The 19,554-nt window shown below is 38.2% G+C and overlaps 1 protein-coding gene across 1 annotated transcript in view; it reads left to right on the top strand.

Annotated features, from left to right (window-relative positions):
• The first annotated feature begins 2,329 nt into the window (after positions 1–2,329).
• Positions 2,330–19,554, top strand: part of ACSS3 (acyl-CoA synthetase short chain family member 3) — a 65,257-nt gene continuing 48,032 nt past the window's right edge. Inside the window, exons 1-5 of the mRNA XM_066549982.1 lie at positions 2,330–2,658; positions 8,791–8,935; positions 14,008–14,196; positions 18,861–18,995; positions 19,288–19,428. Of these exons, the coding sequence (XP_066406079.1) occupies positions 2,330–2,658; positions 8,791–8,935; positions 14,008–14,196; positions 18,861–18,995; positions 19,288–19,428 (939 nt within the window). The remainder of the gene's footprint in view (positions 2,659–8,790; positions 8,936–14,007; positions 14,197–18,860; positions 18,996–19,287; positions 19,429–19,554) is intronic.

The following is a 19,554-nucleotide window of genomic DNA, read 5'->3' as shown; positions in this document are numbered from 1 at the left end:
TTGTTCTTTTAAGTCAAAATTAGCCTACCCATTATAGAGGTAGGAAATGTAAAATATAATCCTGGGGATACTTTTTAAATGCTAAGATCAACTATGTGTGACCTGACTGGGAGGTTGTGTTCTTCAGGCATATTTGTACAATGCATGCACTACCGGGCATCCAGCAGCGATTTCTGATTTCAGGGCTGTCATGGTGTCAACACTGTTTACAGTATCTGCAAGCTTCTCTTTATTTTCCTTTATTTATTTTAGAACTTTGACTACCAAACTCTGTTGGCAGCAAAAGTCCTGTCAAAGTGATGAAAGTGTGGGCAAAATAATAAAATTGTTAAATTTGAGAACAAGTACATTTTCTTTTTTTTTTAATGTATTTTTAATTTTCTTGATTTGTTGGCATGCTGTAGCAGTAGGGAACTTTGCAAAATGAAATGTCCACTTAGTCCTTCAGGTGTTTGAGTTTTTTTGGGTTTTAACTTCTTTTTAAGAAATAAGTCTCTATTTGTAACTTGAGCATTTTTGGAAATGCCATTATGCTACTTAGTACTTACTTATTTTATGGTATTGTAACACAGATAGGGAGGAGAGTGAGGTGAGATATTTCACACAGCACTGGACCAGAGGGAACTCTGTGACATAATTATATAGGCCTCAGAAACAGAAGCAGCAATAGTTTTTATGCTGAAAGACCATGAGGGATTTTCAAGATGACCTAAAACTTCTGATGAACTTGAACTCCACCCCTCATGTATTTTGAGCCAGGATAATACACTGATTTCATGTATTAAACCTACTGTAGTGGGTAAACAGTCTGTTTCTTCTCATCCCTTATTCCTTTATGTGATAAATTGTTATGTTCCTCTTCTTCTATAAGAACATAACACTAATTCAACAACAATTGCACTAATTCAACAGCAATCAGGAAACAGGTTCATAAATTAATAGTGAATATAAAACATATTATAGAGTTCCTCTTTGCTATACAACATTCTTATAAAGTGAGTACGGAAGAATATCCTGAGTAACCTGTAATGGATAGGGCCATTAAAGCAGTAAAATAATTTCTTAAGTGATAAAATAACATTTGAAGCTGGTGAATGTCTTAGCTGATGTGAAAAATGCATGCATTTTATGATTGGCTTTTTGCAAATATTAAAATGAATATTATATGTGTTGTGTTAGAAAGTAATGCTGTATTAATTCTCTTAAGTAGTGTGTTAAATATAGTTTTAGGTTATAAAAATTGTTAAAATAGAAACGATGCTATGTAGGATACTCTTTTTAAAAAGAAAGGACTTGCAGCGAGATAGCAGCCACAGGACACCTAAATCTTTCAGAGAAGAAGAATTTATGGCCCTCTTATCAGAAGAAATGAACTTCTTCTCGCCTCGAAGGCGCTGTTAGGATTTGGAGGAAGAAGTTGACGATGACCAGACAGAATCCTGTATTTGAATGGAATTTATGCATCATGTGTGAGGTGTATGAATATACAACAGGCTATTGTTTTTAAGGGTTAATCCTTTGTTAACGGGTGTCCTTTTTCGGGATCGTGCTGCCCAGAAAAAGGTATCCAGACGTCCGTAACTCTTTGTCTTTATTGTCTCATATTGTCCTAATTCAGTTTGTCCAAATTATTATTCCTCTAATTGTATTACTATTTTTATAACCATTTTATTACTATTAAACTTTTAAAAAATTTAAAGACAAGTGACTGCCGTTTTTAACAGCTGACTTGTGCATTATAATACTCTGAATCACGCGCACTGAAACTCAAGAAGGATTTCTAAATATATGCCATAATGAGCAAAACAGAAGATCCACTAGAGATGATAGAGACCTTCTGGAAAGCAGAATGAACTTTTTGCTTTCCTGCCGGCACAGTGCGCCTCATTTTATCACTGGTAAGTTTCTCAAAGCAAGAATATCTTTCAAAATAAATACTTGAGGAGTACTCTGGCTACGTGTCCCGCAGACCTGTAAGTCACAAATATTTTGAGGTGTCAGTCTCTTCTTTCAGTCTCTCCGCTGCCTTCGGTCGCTGCCAAGCGCTGACGGGCACCGCCGCCCCGGCCCCGGCCCGGCCGCAGCTTCCCCGACCCTCCGTGCCCCACTCCGGCCGCTTCCCGGAAGCTCCGAGGGGCGGTGGCACCCGGGGGCAGGGCCGGGCCGCGGGCGGGGCAGTTCGGGCCCGCTGTGGGGGCAGTCCCGCCGTGCCCCGCCGGCCCCCGGGAGCCTCTGCCGTTCCGTCCCGTCCTATCCCGTCCGAGGGCGTGTGTCCCCTCTCCCTGGAAGAGAGGGCAGTGTGTCCCCTCTCCCTGGAAGGCCGTGAACGATGGGTTTCCTGGGCAAGCTGGCGGCGCTGCCAAAGCTTAGCGGGGCGGTGGCGGGCCGGGGCGGCGGTGCCTGGCGGCGGCCGGGCCGGCCCTGTGCGGGCGTTCCGCTCCCGCTGCCCCTGCCGGCCCCGGCCACGGCCGCCTCCCGCCCGCCGCCCGGCGGCCGCGCCGCCTCCTCCTCCTCCCGGGCGCCGGGCAAGTACGAGGAAGTTTTTCGGTCTTGCTTGGCGGAGCCCGAGAAGGTCTGGGGAGAAGTCGCCGAGCAGATCCAGTGGTACAAGCCGTGGGTCCGGACCCTGGAGAGGAGCAGCCTGGGGAGCGCCTCCTGGTGAGTGCCCGAGTGCCCGTGCCCTGCCGGGGCCGGGGGGCTCAGCTCGGCTGTAGCGGGGAGAGAGGACTGCCTGCCCCGGGGCTGCGGGTGTGCTGGGCTGGGGTCGTGTGCTCTCCACAAAACTATCCCAGCATCTGTCTGGGATTGTCGGTGTGCCGTCGCTGTTGGAGGAGACGGCTGCGGAGCTTGAAGAAGTTAAATGATTACATTTGGTTAAAGTTAATGATTAAAAGCAGCATGGATTGAGCATGTTGTGGTGAGGGCATGTTAGCATGCACTCTGGCGTGACAGGTGCCTGTGTGTGTCCATGGCTGAATAGTGTGGATGAGTGTGCCTGATGCTCCCCATCCCACCCCTTTTGGGTCTGAATTCGCAATAGGCTGCCGTGAACATGGGAAACCCAGCTTCAAATGCCAGGGAAATCAGGCATATGAACGCACAGGTGTATAAAACCCGTGGCTTTGGAGTTGTTTAATCTCAGATACTGTCTAAGTAGATTATAATTTAGAGGTTTTGGTTAAGGTAATGTTTGGCAAAGGCATTGGCATTTGTAATATATATCTTCATCGGTGACTGGTGAACTATCCTAAGACAGAACATGATGTCCTTCTTATAAATTACTAGATAGGATTTTCAATACTTTCTCAAAGGTAATGTTAAAATTTTGTGTGCCTAAGAGGCACCTTTGCCTCTTTTTAAGCAAGTTTAGATCGTGCTCTTGGGTCTTTTCTCAAGAAGCTGATGCAGAATATAAAAGGCAATGTAGGATAAGGGTCATCTTTGTTTGGTACATCAGTGTTCTTTGCCCTTTTTTGTATTTTTCTGGTTTATTTTTGATTCAAAATGCTAATAGTTCTAAAAATAATTAAAATATTAATAATTCTCAAATCTGTGCAAATTAAAAAAGAGCCAGTGGAGTGGAGCTGGGTTTCTTATTGGTGTCTGATATCATTGCTTGCCACCTCTAGTAGTAAAAATTTATATGTGTTCAGCTAAATTATCAGTAACACCAGCCATGATGGGCTGTGTAACAGTGGATAGATAGGATCCTTTGATCTCAAGGTCATGGCACTACTCAGAAAGTCCAAGTAGGTTTGCCTGCATAATTAGGATCTAGACAAGAGTGTAGAGAACATGTCCTATGAGGAGCTGCTGAGGGAGCTGGGGTTGTTTAGCCTGGACAGAAGGAAGCTCAGGGGAGACCTTATTGCTCTCTATAACTATGTAAAAGGAGGTTGTAACCAGGTGGGGGTCAGGCTCTTCTCCCAAGTAACAAGTGATAGGACCTTAAGAGGAATGGCCTCAAGTTGCACCAGGGGAGGTTTAGATATTAGGAATATTGCATATCAGGAAGAACTTCCTCACTGAAAATGTTCTCAAGCATTAGAACAGGCTGCCCTCAGAAGTGAAGGAACTACTAAACCTGGAGGTATTTAAAAGTTGTGTAGATGTGGCACTTACGGACAAGGTGTAGTGGTGGACTTGGCAGTGCTGTGTTTAATGGTTGGACTTGATGATCTTAAGGTCTTTTCCAATCTAATTGGTTCTGTGATCCTGTCATTAAAGACCGGTAAAGCTCATTGACTGCAGCCTTCCCAACCAGTATAATGAAATCAGTACAGTGGTTACTTTTGAAGGACTAAGGAATGAGAATATTATACATGCAAATGAACATAGTTTTGCTATTAGATTCTGTTAAACAAGTGTGGTTTGATTTGTTGAGCAGGATAAGCTTGTTTGTTTAAAGAAACAGAGGCATTTGTAAAGCATTACTTCTCAGGTGGGAGTTATTTCACCTTATGAGAGGGAAAAATGGGTTTCATTGTCTTGTCTTCCAAGCTCTTTTCTAGCCTCACTTTCTAACTTGCACCTTTCCTTCTCTGTAGATGCAGAAACCAAAATTATCATGTTAATGTGGGCAAATGGCTGAAGGGAGATTTTACAGAAAACAGAGCCAGACTCTTTTCAGTGATGTCCAATGACAGGAGCAGAAGCAATGTGCACAAAGTAAAGCAGTCATATTCCCTTTTTTAATGTGAGAGTGACTGAGCACTGGTACAGAGCTGGTTGTGGAACCTCCGTCCTTGGAGATATTAAGACATGGTCCTGGTCTACTGTCTCCAGGCTGACCTTGTAGAAGCCTACAAGATAAGTGGGGTAATGTGTATGTCTCAAACACCCATAGCCAGAGAGCAATGGAGCCACCCAAGGATTGTTTGTAATAATACTGAGAAAGAACAGGCTGTGGCTGGAGAAGGGGGCCCTAGAGAGGTAGGGCAGCACTTTTCTGGGATAAATGTCCGTGTTCTAGATCCTGGAGATAAGCAAAACACAGTACAGGGCAGGAAGAAGGTTGAGAAATAGGCATAGACTGTAGAGGTATCAGGACCACTGAGGACTGCTGAAGCCCTCTGACCCATTTTCAGAAAGGGCTAGAAGAATGGATCATGCATGCTAACTAATTTGCATAGAAAAAAAGAAACTTATCTATAGAATGGTACCCCCACAAAGCTCAGGTGCCTGTGTGCCTCAGGTCTCTGGACAGATCGCCCAGCTCATGAGCTGGATCAACACTGGAGCCAGGACTCTGGTCATGGAGCAGATGATCTTCTTTTCATTCTTTCAAAAGAAAAGAAAGAAAAGTTTTTTTTCTTTCTCCCTGTCTTTATTTAATCCCTTTTACTTTGCATCCTACCTTTATATAAATCCCACTACCATATTGTTATACTGGGGTATCAGAGTAACTTGTATAGATTTCCATACAAACTGTGTGGAATTTACTAATAAAAACTTCATAAGTTTTTACAGGCCCACTGACTTTTGTAATTCTTTTTGACCATGAGCATTTATGAATCTTAGATTCTGCCTTCCCCTTAAGGGTGGGATGCCACAGACCTGTCTGAGCAGGTGCCCTCCACAGGTCCCTTCCAATCTGAAGCCAGTTTGTGATTCTGTGGCATCATACAAAGGTGCAAGTCTGAAGAATCAACATCAGGCTGTAACTGTTTGTATGCCAGGTACCTGTTGTTCTGTGGATAATAAAAACTTTAAGCAATTCAAATTTGTGTAAACAAATGTCTTAATGTGCAACATGCAGTTTTAGTTCTTTTTAAAATTTCACTTTAATGATAACAGGCTGTACATGATAGAGCTTGTACTTTAATGCCTCTGAAATCCCAAATGGTTACCAGCAGTCAGTGTGCTCAGCAGAATGACAGATGGGGAAGTTCTTTGAATATAAGAGTGAGAACATAGAAGAGGGTCTTTCAGAGGACAGGCTGAAGAGAAAACAGACAATGGAACTCATCTGAAAAAGAGGCCAGGTGTCCAAGCAAAAACAGAGCTTGCTGGCTTAACGGGGTAAAAATGGAGTTCTGGGTCAGAGGTTTACCTTGGAAGCTGTTTATGGGGACCCGAAAAATAGTATTAAAAAGTTCATGGATGTGTGTCTTGAGTTAGAATTTGTTTCCTCTTTTGGAGACATTTTACTAGATCAATTGGAAATACCAATTTTTTTTTCAATACCTTTGCTTTTGGTTGCAAAACCTGAGATGTGCAGAAGCAGATGCTTTTCATATATTTTCCAGTGTAATCTACTTCAATTGAAAAAGCTGAAGGAGGCTGCTACTGTATTTAGAATGTAGGCATAAGGCAATTCTTCCTCTCTAAATACTGTAAGAGCATGAAAGAAACTTGCAACATGCCCCAGTGTGTTTTCTTCACTCTCTGCCACTGGAAATACCAGTATTATGTCAGTGGAATGCAAAATGATTTCCAGAAGGTAAGTGATCAGTGTCACCATCCCCTGACGTGTTTTTTTTAAGCAGTAGTCCCAGGTACTCTTCTAAACTGCATCAGTGGCTGATACAGCACAAAACATCTGGTTTTGCCTACATAAAAACTAGTAAGATCTATGAAGCATGCTTGCTCAAGAAAAGGATGAAGGAATTGAAATTGTTTGATCTAAAAGCCAAAATGGAGACCTGGGTTTTAAACCACATAAAATTTGGCAAAGAAGTTGAAGGAAAAACTTCCTTGAGCTGACTTTCAACAGGTCAAAACTGTCTTCAGTTGCAACGTGGGAAACATAATCTTTAGATGTTAGAGAGAAAAATCTTTTTAATGCTAAAGTTGGTGAAACACTTGAACAGATTATTTTGGAATTTGTGGAATGCCAGTTAAAAGGATTAAAACAAGTGTTTATTTGGGAATGTGGAAACAGTTTTCTCTAACGTGCAGACAGAGGGCAATTTTGCAACATATTTTTTGCTCTGATGCTACGACATATGTGCAATATATAATCTCCTTTGAATTTTGGAAGTGTTGCCCAGATTGCTATTCAAATGTTGCTTACATTTTCAAAACTGTGTCAGGGTCAATTTACATAATAATATATCAAATTATCTGATATTGTCTAACATTTTATTCAGCTTCTACTCTCATTTGATGTAAAAGAGTGCATGTCTGCTTTTCTGGTCCTATCAGAACCTCATTCCTTCTCAACAGGGTAACAAAGCTCTCACCACACCTTCCAGATAGTCTTGGTTTTTGAATAAACCTACAGTTATATCTCTTTCACACACTTGTTTGTGATTGCTAAAAATTCATGTTGGTGTTGCCATGTATCTTTAGAAGAATCAAAGCTCTCATGCCTGCTCATGTTTTGACCATTTTAAGTGAATATGCATGGCCCAGGTACTGTGTTCCCTTGTTAATATCATCCTACAGTAATTTGGTAGAAAAACCTGAATCTTACCCAACTTTTATGACAGTAATACAGAGTTTCTCTGTATTATGCGAAACAATTCCAGATCCTTTATGGTTCATATTGTTTTCCTTTTAGGGGAAGGGTTTTGTAGACTTTTGTACAGGATGGTTTGTGACTTTGATGGTCCCCCACTTTCTCCTTATTAATGGTATTGTAAAGGAGTTGCAGTAAGATAACTGCATCCTAAACATCCTAACTGTTTTTAATTTCATAATTGTCATTTTTAGACAATTATGAAATTAAAACCAGTTAATTTATTATCCCATAGCATCTCTGTATGGATATAAAATAATATATAAAATATCCTGATTTTATATTATAAAGCAGTCCTTTACTAAACATGAGAAGTGAAGAAGGAAATACTTTTTTTTAACTAGTAGTAGGTTACTTTAGGCCATCTGTTATTTCTAATTGCATTATAATAATATGTTACCCCTGTACAGTTGTCCCTGTAGAAACTTTTGGAAACTCTCAACTGTGTGTTTTTTGTACATTGCTAGTTTTGCTTCACAGATATACATGCAGATAGAAAAACAAACAAATAGGCATGATTTAGTGTGAACTTTAACTTTTAGGTCCTGTGTCATCTTCCAGTAAATAGAATTGTCTTTGTAACTGGTACCTTCCATATTATTGTACTTTTGAGGATTATGCTGCACTTGAATTTTTTTCTGTATAAAATGACTAGAAAAGTGAAACCTAAGTTTGTGAAATGTTTTTTCAATTGGAAGATAAGAGTTTTCTGTAAATGAGGCTGTGACTCATATCACTTTACAGAAAATTTTGAGTTGCTGATATAAAAGAATGTTGTCAAATGCATAATAATCATATGATCTTATAACTTGGGATCCCTTTCATTTAGCTACAGATGCGTGTATGTCTAACTGTTATTGCCAAGAGATGAATAAGACTATTTTGGGTCCTGAACCTGTTCTCTTTGAAAAGGGTACTTGCTTGTGCCAGTACAAAGTAGGATAATAGCATGTTTTCATAATGTCAAATTAATTTATGTGAATTTATGCTTTTTCTGTGATACCGCACATATAAAATCAGTGTGATTAATGCAAAGTAAGTTAAACCAAGACCAAGGTTAGCAGAATCTTAGTTAATTCAGTTAAGATACAGTACTTTAACGTCTCTATTTTCACTAACAGTCTATTTTCACTAATAGTATTTAGCTTGTTGAGTCAATCATGAGGTTACAGAATAGAAAAGAACTTCCTGAAGTGAGCATAATGTTTTGAGAGCTATGTTTTAATTGAATGCTCTCATTCCTTAAAAGAAAAACACAAAATGAAAAAAAAAAAAAGTTGTCTGAGGTTGGAAGGCTAGCTATTACATATTTCATACTTCTTTTGTAGGTTTGTAGGTGGAGAGCTGAATATCTGTTACAACGCTGTAGATCGTCATGTTGAGAATGGACGAGGAGACCAAATTGCCATTATTTATGACAGTCCTGTAACAAATACCAAAGACAGAATAACATACAAGGAACTTTTGGACCAGGTATGTTTCAGAATAACCTTGTTAATGAGAAGGGGCAATAAATATTGCACAGTAGGTAAATACCAGAGAGGTAGAAATGATCTACCTCACTAGTTTAGTTCTTTTGCTGTGCTCGGTATTGACTTATAAGCTTTGCTACCTCTGCCAAACTATACTGCATCCAATAGGTTTTGATGCAGTATTTCCTCTTTGTCTTCTGCAGTTTAATAACTTTTTCCCCTGGTTGGTTTAATTTTTAAGTTGTCTGTATTTGATTTCATTTTCTTTTCCCCTAACAGATCTTAATTAAAAGGTTAATCATAGCATTAGTTAAGTCTCTTGACAGTTGCTGTGATGAGCAAAGGTACAGTTCCATAGAAATTACATGTGTACCTTGGCTGTTGCTGCACATAACTGAGTGTAAGCCTAAATGAAATTTAACTGGGGGAACCCCAAAGAAAGCTGCATCACTTGCCCCTGTGTAGGCTGTCATGAGGGTGCTGGTGACCCTTCTGTCTGGAAGCTGTGAGGATTTTGACTTCCCTGTTGGCTGAAGTAGCTTGTTCCTGATGAGATTGTGAACATCCAGTTCTGCATCAGCCCATTCAGGTTTACTCTGTGCCTTACCATGGGTTGTTGCCACCATGGGTGTTTGCAGTCTGCCCCGTTGAAAGTTCTTAGCTCTCAGGGCTGTCTGCTGGAGGTTTGCCCTCGTGCTGCTACTCTTGTTTAGCTGTCTTTTTTCTTCCAGTTACATGTAGCAGTTGAACTTAAAATTGAGTACAAGGAAATGGTGGAGTTTGACTTGTATTTTTCCTTAACGTGTTTCAATGTGCAATGTGGATTACTTTGAATGTAACAGACAGTGTACTTAAGATATGCATGTACTGTCTGGAGTAATGTGAGCCTGTGGTTTAAAATGTGAAATGAGGTCAGAATACAGTAATTCTGTTTGTGAGAGATTTATTCCACTGTTGCAAGAAAAGAGAAGTCATACAGCTACAAAGAAATTATAAACCTGTTATGCATTCTACCTTTTAAGGAAAATATAGAAAACATGTAATCCTTACCAGGTTTCTTTTTATTTGGACACAAATCAAAAAAACATCATAATATACGGTATGCTGGAGCTGGAACAACTAGCTCTGGTGTTTTAAGGAGTCAGAAGACTTTGAAAGGATTCAACTCCTTACCTATTTTTATTTATACTAATATATATAAGTACAATTAAAATTTTCTATATACGATTTTTGAATTGTTTGCCTTCAATAATTATGATATATACACAATATATATACAAATAGATGTGTATATATGAAATCAATCTATATATATGTTGCATATAATACTTGGTTAACTTTAATGCAGAAATGCAACATTTTAATGTAAGTTATATCAGGTGAACTTGCTTGGTAGAAATTTCCTCTGAAAAGAACTTGAAAAGTAGCCTTTTTTCTGCTTTTTAAGCTTGATATTATATTAAGTCTCCTAAGTTTATGTCTCTGTAAGTGTATTGATACTCTTAAGACATGGCAAATTTGTGCAAAGTGAGAAAATTTTGCTAGTTGACATATACATCCTTTCATCTACATTTCTTCTTACAGAGCATTGCAAAACCAAGTGGAAGAACTGGTTTAAGTTTTCTGGGGTATGTAGCAGAAGTTCATTCAGAAGTTCATTATAATCTTGCTGGAGGCTGAGTCCTATCTAAGTACTAATTCTGAATTCTCTACTGTTTGCTCTTAATGAAAAGCAAATAAATGTGAAAGGCAATATTTGATATTAATAGCTTGTCTGTTGAAGCTTTCTGGTCCACTTTTGTAGACTAAGTTTAATTTAGTTTATCTGCCAGCTACCAGACTCCTGAAAACAAAAGTAACAAAGAGATCTGCTGAAAATGGGAGGGGTGTAGGCTGTAGTATTTTTTCATGGATCTTATAGGTCTAGGAGAGTTTAGCTTGCATTGATGGATTCTATGCTTGTGTGTCCCAGTCACTGTTCAACCCAGGAAGGTTTGGAATTCCTCTTTTGAGCATTTTGAATGGGATTTCTGGTTTTGCATCTTTTAAGACAAATTCTTTTGGCATGGACCAAAACTGCTTTTGGTAATTGCTAGGAGCTGAGAACTGAATGACTTAGAAACTTTAGCTGCAATACAGCTGTAGTATTTGGTTGCTGGGAAAAAGTAAAACCATGCTTACTGGTCCATGCCTTTGATAGAAGTGCAATTTATGCTCTGGTCTTTCAAGCTGAAAGCCTGCTTGAGCTTCTTATTATATCACTTGGTCTCAAGTGATTTTATTACTGAAATGTCAAATATATTAAAGTGAGTGAGCAGTCTTAAACTTGAAGAGAAGTGGAGAAATAGCATGTTAGTTTTTGAGTGATAAAGTACACTGCACTGTATTTATATAAATCATAAATGACAGCACATTGTAACAAAGTGTTAGGTTTCATGACTTTTAACAGTTTGATGAAATGTCAGTACTCACTTTTCCACCTTCCCCTTTTTTTTTAGAAAGAGTGATTGCTTGGTTGTTTCAGGGCTCCCACATCAATCTGAAGGGCAATGTAAACCTGCTTTACAATGTTCCCCTGTCTTCCAAATAGTTGCAGATAGAGACAGTGTTTTATTGTACAGTCCCAATGTTCCCTGTCTGTCAGAAGGATGAGGGAAAGGGCACAAGGAAAATCATAGATAGCTGTGTATTGTATTGGATTGCTGTCTTCAGTGGCATTACAGTCTTTAGAGTGGGGAAATCAGGTGCAGACAAGTGATTACTGGGTTTGCACAGGTGACATGTAGTTCCTGTCTGCAGTATGCTGTACACACGTTCTGCTTTAAATGCAATTTAGGTATGATTGATTTCAATAAAGATTATGTAAGTACATGCAGATCTCTTTGCTGTCTCCCTCCTATACCCAGGAACCAGTTATATGGCTTGTTTACAGGCACTGGGAGTCTTCTATTTAAAAATTACTAATTATGGTCATTAAATAATGTTTTTTTCCTTTAGCAGGTGAACATTGCCTTTTTCATAATTATTAATAATATTTTATGAAATAATGATGATGATAATGATAATGATAATAATAATAATACTTGTCCATTGTGTTTAACTATTTATTGCCCACACTTACAGTGACTATAAAAATACTCATTAAATGTTCTTTTCATTGCCTCTGGCCTTTTGTCAGCACTCTGCTTGAGAGTCACAAGCAGAGAAGATAGTGATTAGCTCTTTTGTTTCTTTGAGAGAGGGTGATGTTCGCTCTGTGTTTGAAGATTTTAATGTTTTTACACTAGGAATTACAGAAAAACAATTTACCTTTGGAAGTAGAGTTGTTATCTTTATTTACAATTACTTTCACTAATTATATCTAGAAATGACTGTAAATGCTGGGGGTATGGCAATATATTCTAGCTTTTTACATGTCTAGTCTTTGGATTTTGTTGAGTTTTGATAGTTTATATCAGTTTTATATTAATTTATATTAATTTATTAATAAGTCTAGCATTAAATATATTTTCTCTTGAAAATCAGTAATATTTAAGATATCTGTTCCATACTATCATATAGATACCTGTGTTTGTGTGAGTTTTCGCCTTGGTATGGTGATGACTTTGCCTTACAAACATGTTATTTCTTGTGGTTGAAAATAACAGCACAGATTTATGCAATGCTTACAGGAAATGGAACTTACGCAGTATCTTCTGATGCAAGAGTGCCTGCTTGGGGCTTCTGTGTTTCCATTTTCTTAAATCCTGGGGGAGAATGTAGAAATGTGCTGTTTGATTGTGGATGAGCTGCAAATTTAATGCAAAGACAGAGCAGATGCTCCTGGAACTTCTGGATGTTACTGTCTCAGGTTACTGAAAGTCTGAACGTGTATTTCATTGAAGAGAGAAACAGTGAGGTTGGAGGTGGATATATAAGAGTAATATGGGAGCAGAGGTGCAGGAAATAATGTCATTAGGCAGAGAGGTACAACAGTAGAAAAGACCACTTAAAGCCAGCCTTTGATATGCACAGAGTGATCCATGATGCTTCTTCGCTTGGGTAAGTCCATCACCATAGCTGATTTAGTATTGGGTATTTTTAGATGTTCTTAGTGCATAGAAAGCAGTTTATGTCCTTTTCAATATATTTATGAGGATTCTAGGACTGAATGTAGTGGCTCTTTAAAAAGAGAAAACTCAAATTTTTAAATACTATAAAAGAAAGCATTTCTTTCAGAAGATGCCACATTGCCATGCCACAACAAGCAGGTTGGGACAACTTCACAGTGCTTGTCACAGGCTCCCATGCTCACTAGAATCCAGCTTACTATGTGGTAAATACTAATGAAATATTCAGTACTACTTTTATGACCAAATATTGTGTACTGTCAAAATAATAAATATTTTCGCATGGTGTTACAGGGGCATTGCTGCTGACCAGTCTATAGCATTTTGTGAGTTCCAGTCCTTTGCTACTGTACATAGTCTCTCTTAGGTTTCTGCATAGCAAAAACGAAATCTGACAGTGAGAGCAAGAATTGATTTTAAACCTAGATATTTAAACCTAGATAACATTCTGAATTTATGTTTCCCTTTGGTTCAGAGTATAAGGTCTCTTGTCTTAGGTTGAGAAGTTTATGAGACTGCAGTAAAGAAAATACTACAACATATTGATTTGTTTCAAAGTTAGCTAGATAGGACAGAACTTATATTATGAAATGACCTGTTTACATTAATTCCTCAGAGCTAAAATTGAGAAATATAAACTGTTACCTGAATAAAGGAATGACTGGTAGGCTCTCATTTAAAAATTTGCTAGACATTGCTGTTGATTTTTTTTTTTTTGGCTGTACTGAGTACAATAATTGGTCTCCTTCCATTTTTATTTTATGAAAGAAAAATGTCTTAGTAGGTTTTTTGCAAGAAAGAAATTGTCTTAAATTTACTGAACCTTGATTACATCACATCAGCTTTCTTTATCCTACTGGCTTGTCTCTTTGATGTCGTGCATCTGTTGACTGTACGAAAATTTTTCTAGTGGGGCAGCAGCAGATCTGGAGAAACTTTAAATATGAATGTTTTGTCAGTACAGGTCTCCAAGTTAGCTGATGTCATGATCAAACATGGTGTGAAGAAAGGAGATCGTGTGGTCATCTACATGCCCATGATTCCACAGACCGTGTACTGTATGCTGGCTTGTGCGAGGATAGGAGCCATCCATAGCCTGATTTTTGGGGGATTTGCATCTAAAGAGCTTTTGGTTCGCATTGATCATGCAAAGGTAATAACCTGTTTGAAGCAATAAACACCATTGCATTAGTTACTCCTATTAGTTATTGTCAAAAACCCGTTCTTTGGATTTTTTCCCAGACAGGATAACATTTCTCTTTGTGTGGCACATGGTTTGTTTATAATACCTATTGTTGCGATATGAGCAAAGTACTACGTCTGTGCTGAGGTTGATACTTGTATAGCAGACATGGAGTGAGCAATTTAGACCCCTTCTACAAAAGCAGGAGTTTAACACACTGTTGTTTGCATAGAGTGTACTTTGTTCTCATGTTTGTCAATCTTTTTCTACTAAGCATCTCCTTAGTATTGGCTTTTGGTTCAGCATTTTCATCAAATGTATGAGGAAAATTCTGCCAAACCTAAGTGGTTTCACTGGCTTGTCTGATGTTAGGCATATTAGGTAGTTCATTTTTTCAGCTATGTTATGATTTAGGAATGGTATTCCCCAATCTATTGTTCTCATTGAAACACTCCAAACCTTATGTTGCTTGTTCTCTCCCCCCTCTCCCTCTTCCTCCCTGTGATGGGATGAAGAGGAAAATTGGAGGCCTAAAAGGTAAAGATCAGGTTGACGTAAGAACGATGTGCTAGAAACAGCAATGAAATAAATGAACAGTAGCAGCAACAATATTGATAGCAGAGTGTACAAGAGAGGCAAACGATTCACGCCATGCTGAACCCACACTGCCCCACCACACTCTCCAGAAAGGAGCCATCCCTCTTGACAGCTATGGAAACAGTTGTCCTAAATAAGTGACTGTGCTGATTGCATAATTAATAGAGATGAATGCTTTAAAGGCTCCTGTGTTCGGCATAAGTTGAACTTGTTTATAAAGTGTTATGATGTCTGTGTTACTGAAATGAAAATAGTAGTTGACTATTCTTAGTACCTTATATAGGCATATTAGTAGCTTGCTTAGTATGCGTTAGTTTCAAACCAGCTAACAATGGAATGGCCTATTCTTGTTTTCCACTAGTGAACAAGGTAAAGTCTTTTGTCACCTTGATCAGTCACCTAGCATTCAGACTCTCTGTTGTAGTCATCTTATCATTCATCTAAGCAATTAATGTTACTTAGATGTATAAACCAGAAGAGGATTTTGTGTAGGGTTCAACTCTCCAGGATTTGTGGAACTTTTATGTAGATTTCTGTGTGCCGAAATGCTTTTTAGATGACTGAAGTTTCAGTTTTATAAATATTTGTAAATAGAGAGTTGAATGCATTCCCCTCTCTCCTTGATGCTTTAACAAAGATGTTAATAAAATGGCCAAAATGGTTTGTTGGAATGATGAAAAAAGGCTAACGACAGCTCTCTAGTTTTTCCTTTCTTCCCACTTACACATTTTTCTAACAAGCTATAAAATAATGTATAAGAAAAAAAAAAAAGCTTTAAAAATGGAGGTTGCTACAAATACAAATTATGTAACATGTTTACTTTAGAGTATTTTGTAATTATTGACTAATTAATCCCAATGGTTTTTCCTCAGGGGATAAAAGGGAGACAGCGCAATAATCATAATCCTTGCTTCATGCATTAAAATGAAAAGAGAGGAAGTTAAAATTTTCTACCAAAGGTCACATAGCAACTCTTTTGAAGAGTTAGCTATATAATTATTAGCTGCAAACCATGAACTAAGTCCTAATTTACATTGCCTTTTAGTTTCTTTAAAAGGCAGTATTATGGATGATTTTTGGTCCATCTGATGTATAATTAAAATGTGAGTAAGGGAGGCATATCCTCAATCTAAGTTTCGAAACATGCTCCAATTTTCAGCGTGACAAAGCTTTCACGATAAGTGAATTGCACACTCTTGAGGCTGCCTGTAAGTACCTGTAATAGACAGTAAAAATGTTGAATAAATAAAGCAGTTGCACGATAAGCTAACCTTTTTATTAGGCTTTTATGTGAATTGGTTTAGATGCTGCAGTACAGGACCTGATATTGGTAAAATTAATTAGAAAGCGTTAAAGATGTGCAGTGGAAAGCTGGTTGTTAAGATGATCTTGTAGAAGAAAGGTCAAACTTCATACTCTGTTGGAAAGTCTGAGTGAAAGAAATAACAAGCACTTTCTGGCGACTATGAAAAGGTACACTTGGCCAGCTTAGACTAATTTATCTTGAATTTTAAATAGGTCTGGGAATGCTGCAAAGTCCTGCAGCTGGTAATTTCTACTTGTGTCAGATTGGCAGTTACAGGCATTCTGCAGTGAATTGTGATGAAGTGATACAGAGCATGGAAACAGGATTTTTTGTCATCTTTCCTTTTACTTCAGTCTGGGAATATATAATTTGTAATGTTAAAGCAATAGGTAGTTTCATACAATCATGGAACAGTTGGAAGGGACCTTTAAAGGTCATCTAGTCTGACTTCCCTGCAGTGAGCAGGGCATGTTCAGATAAATCAGGTTGCTCAGAGCCCTGTCAGACCTGACATTGAATGTTCCCAGGGATGGAGCATGTATCATTTCTTTGAGCAACCTGTGCCAGTATTTCACCACCCTCATTGCAAAAAATGTCATCCTTACATCTAGTTTAAATATACCCTCTTATAGTTTAATACCATTACCTCTTTGTCCCATTGCAGCAGACATTGCTCATGTCCAGCTTTTCATCCACCAGTATCCCAAGTCCATCTTGGCAGCACTACTCTCAATCCCTTCATTCCCCAGACTGCATTGATTTTTGGAGGGCTTGGCCTGGCACAGGTGCAGGACCTTGCATTTCTGCCCTGTTGAAGCTCATTAAGTTGTCATGGGCCTACTCCTTGAGCTTGTCCATGCCCCTCTGGATGGCATCCCCTCCTTCAGGAGTGTCAGTTGCATCACTTGAGGAGTATTAGAGAGTATAGAAGAATTTGTAGAAGGCGTCTTTACAACAGAATAAAATGTTGGTCTTGTACCAGCATCTTTTACTATTGACACTTGCTTTATCTCATTTCTACTTCATAACATTGCTGTTTTTTTTTTCTATAGCTCACCAGCTATGTAGTTTCTTCTCCAGCAGACCCTTGAACTCTTGCTGTTTTTTCTTCAGACTTGTTAAATGTCTGTCTAATCTTAACATATAACTACATGGAGCCACAGAAGAGGTAGGAAATGGGTGTATGAAGGCAACATGGGAGCAGAGGTGCAGGAGAAATAATGTCATTAGGCAGAGAGAAGAAAAGCGCAGTTAAAACCATTAGTGGGCCTTTGATTTGCCTGGAGTTATCCGTGATGCTTCTTCACTTTGGTAGTACATCACCTTAGCTAATTTAGTATGGCTTACTTTTAGATGTCCTTACTACATACAAGGCAGTTGATGAGCAGAGGTGGGATCATCTACAAATTACTATAAAGCTAGTGATAACAAAAGTCTTTCATCTTAACACTTGAATAGGACTGTGCATCTTTTATTTATTACAGTCTCACTAAAGGGTGGCCTCCCAATGAATTTTCAGCTTAACTGCATTGTATTGTATCATCTTCTGTTAAATCAGTGCATTCCAAAAAGGAAAATCAATGAATGCTGAAATTTTAAAGCTCATCCAGAGTCTTTATATTGAATACACGCCAATTAGGGATCTTTCCTGAATGACAGATTTGGACAGGAAACATTTTATTATTGCACAAGAGAACTATTTAATCTGTGCTTTCTCTGCTGAATTTAATTTTGCCTTAACTGTGACACTGTGGTTTATGCCTACTTAATGGGATTTATGCTAATGCATACAATTAGTAAACTAGCTTGATCAAACTGAGCACCATATGATAAATACATTTCTAAAACTTCAAAACAACCGAGATTGAAGACTCATTCTTTTCCAAGTAAAATATGTTTTCTAACACATAGTTTCTTTCGTGCTACCTTTTCTCTCCTGAAAAACAAAAAAAAAAAAAAAACCAAGCTTCGGACTGAAGTGGAAATAGCTTCTATGCAGATTTCTTCACTTAGGCAGTCTTACAAAAAAGCTGTGGTTAATTTCTTGAAAAAGATGTGAAGTCTACATTTGTAAGCAGATATTAGTCTAAAAAGCCCCAGATCCATACAAATCTGCTTTTTAGTAATTTTGCACCCTCAGTCCTTCAACCATCTCTTGAAAAACTCTAGCCTTACTTCCCTCATGTGCCTTATGACTTTTGCTTATTCTCTTCCTGTATTTCTAGTTTCTTGCCATCTCTTGTTTGCCTTGTTTTCCCTCTTTCTTCTCCTTTCTGTCCTGTGACTTTCATTGCAGGCTGTGAAAAAGCCAGCAAAGCTCTTCAGCTAGTATTGAAATGTGAAATTGGAAGCATTAGGTAGAATGCAAAACAGTACAGCTAACTGTTGACATCACTGCACCACTCTTCCTTAGTGGAGGAGCTGAGATGGACAGGGGTTTCTCTGTGTTCATTAATATTTATGGAACTAGTAAGAAGTTAATACTGTTGATTTCTTACTCAAATGTGTTTGAAAACAGTGAAGTGTCAGAAGGTATTAATGTTCTTCCAAAGAAAAAGCAGACGCATGGACAGCAAGATCACACAAGCTTGATTTACTCTAGAAAACTGATCTAACCCCTGTGTATAGTTATGTAAAGATAAATTGTATATGTTGAATTTAATAAAAAAAATTATTAGGTTACATATCTAAAGTACATTGCAAATGTACATATTAACTCTTCTCTTTTCAGCCCAAACTTATTGTAACAGCAAGTTTTGGAGTAGAACCGAAAAGGAAAGTGGAATACATATCTCTCCTAGAAGCAGCACTGGCAAGGGTACAGAGCAAACCTGATAAAGTTCTCATTTACCAGCGACCTAATTTGGTGGGTGTACAGTCGTACTGCCTTTATGTTAACCTTCACTTATTTGTGTAGAGCATGTGCCTTTACTTTTTTGCAAGAAATATTTTACTGTATTTTTGTAGTTTGTTTTTTTATTTTAAAGGTGAGCATTATATTCATAAGATTTAAATACAAAATAGAACTAATGCAGTAGAGAGATTACAGAAAATTGAATAGTACTGTATAAAAAATTTGAATAGTACATGTTTTTTTAATGAATTACATTTATTCCATGTGGTTTTCTTTTGACAATTTTCTTATTTTCAATGGGCAGGGCCATGTTCCTCTTACCAAAGGTCGTGATCTCAACTGGGAAGAAGAGCTTGCAAAAGCCCAGTGTTCAAAATGTGTCTCTGTTCCCTCAGACCATCCTCTTTATATTCTGTATACATCTGGAACAACAGGTTTGCCCAAGGTAAAGGACTATCAGTAGTCTAAGTGTCTGTGACCAACTATTTGCAGTTCCCCATGAAAAAATATTTAATTGAAAAGGTTTAAAATGTTTGCCAGGGCACAATGTTGTAAATTATATGCATTCTAC

The sequence above is a fragment of the Molothrus aeneus genome, chromosome 5 (assembly GCF_037042795.1).
Source record: "Molothrus aeneus isolate 106 chromosome 5, BPBGC_Maene_1.0, whole genome shotgun sequence".
NCBI classification, from domain to species: domain Eukaryota; kingdom Metazoa; phylum Chordata; class Aves; order Passeriformes; family Icteridae; genus Molothrus; species Molothrus aeneus.
The sequence above is the reverse complement of the archived record's forward strand: the minus strand, read 5'-3'. Positions and strand labels throughout refer to the sequence as shown.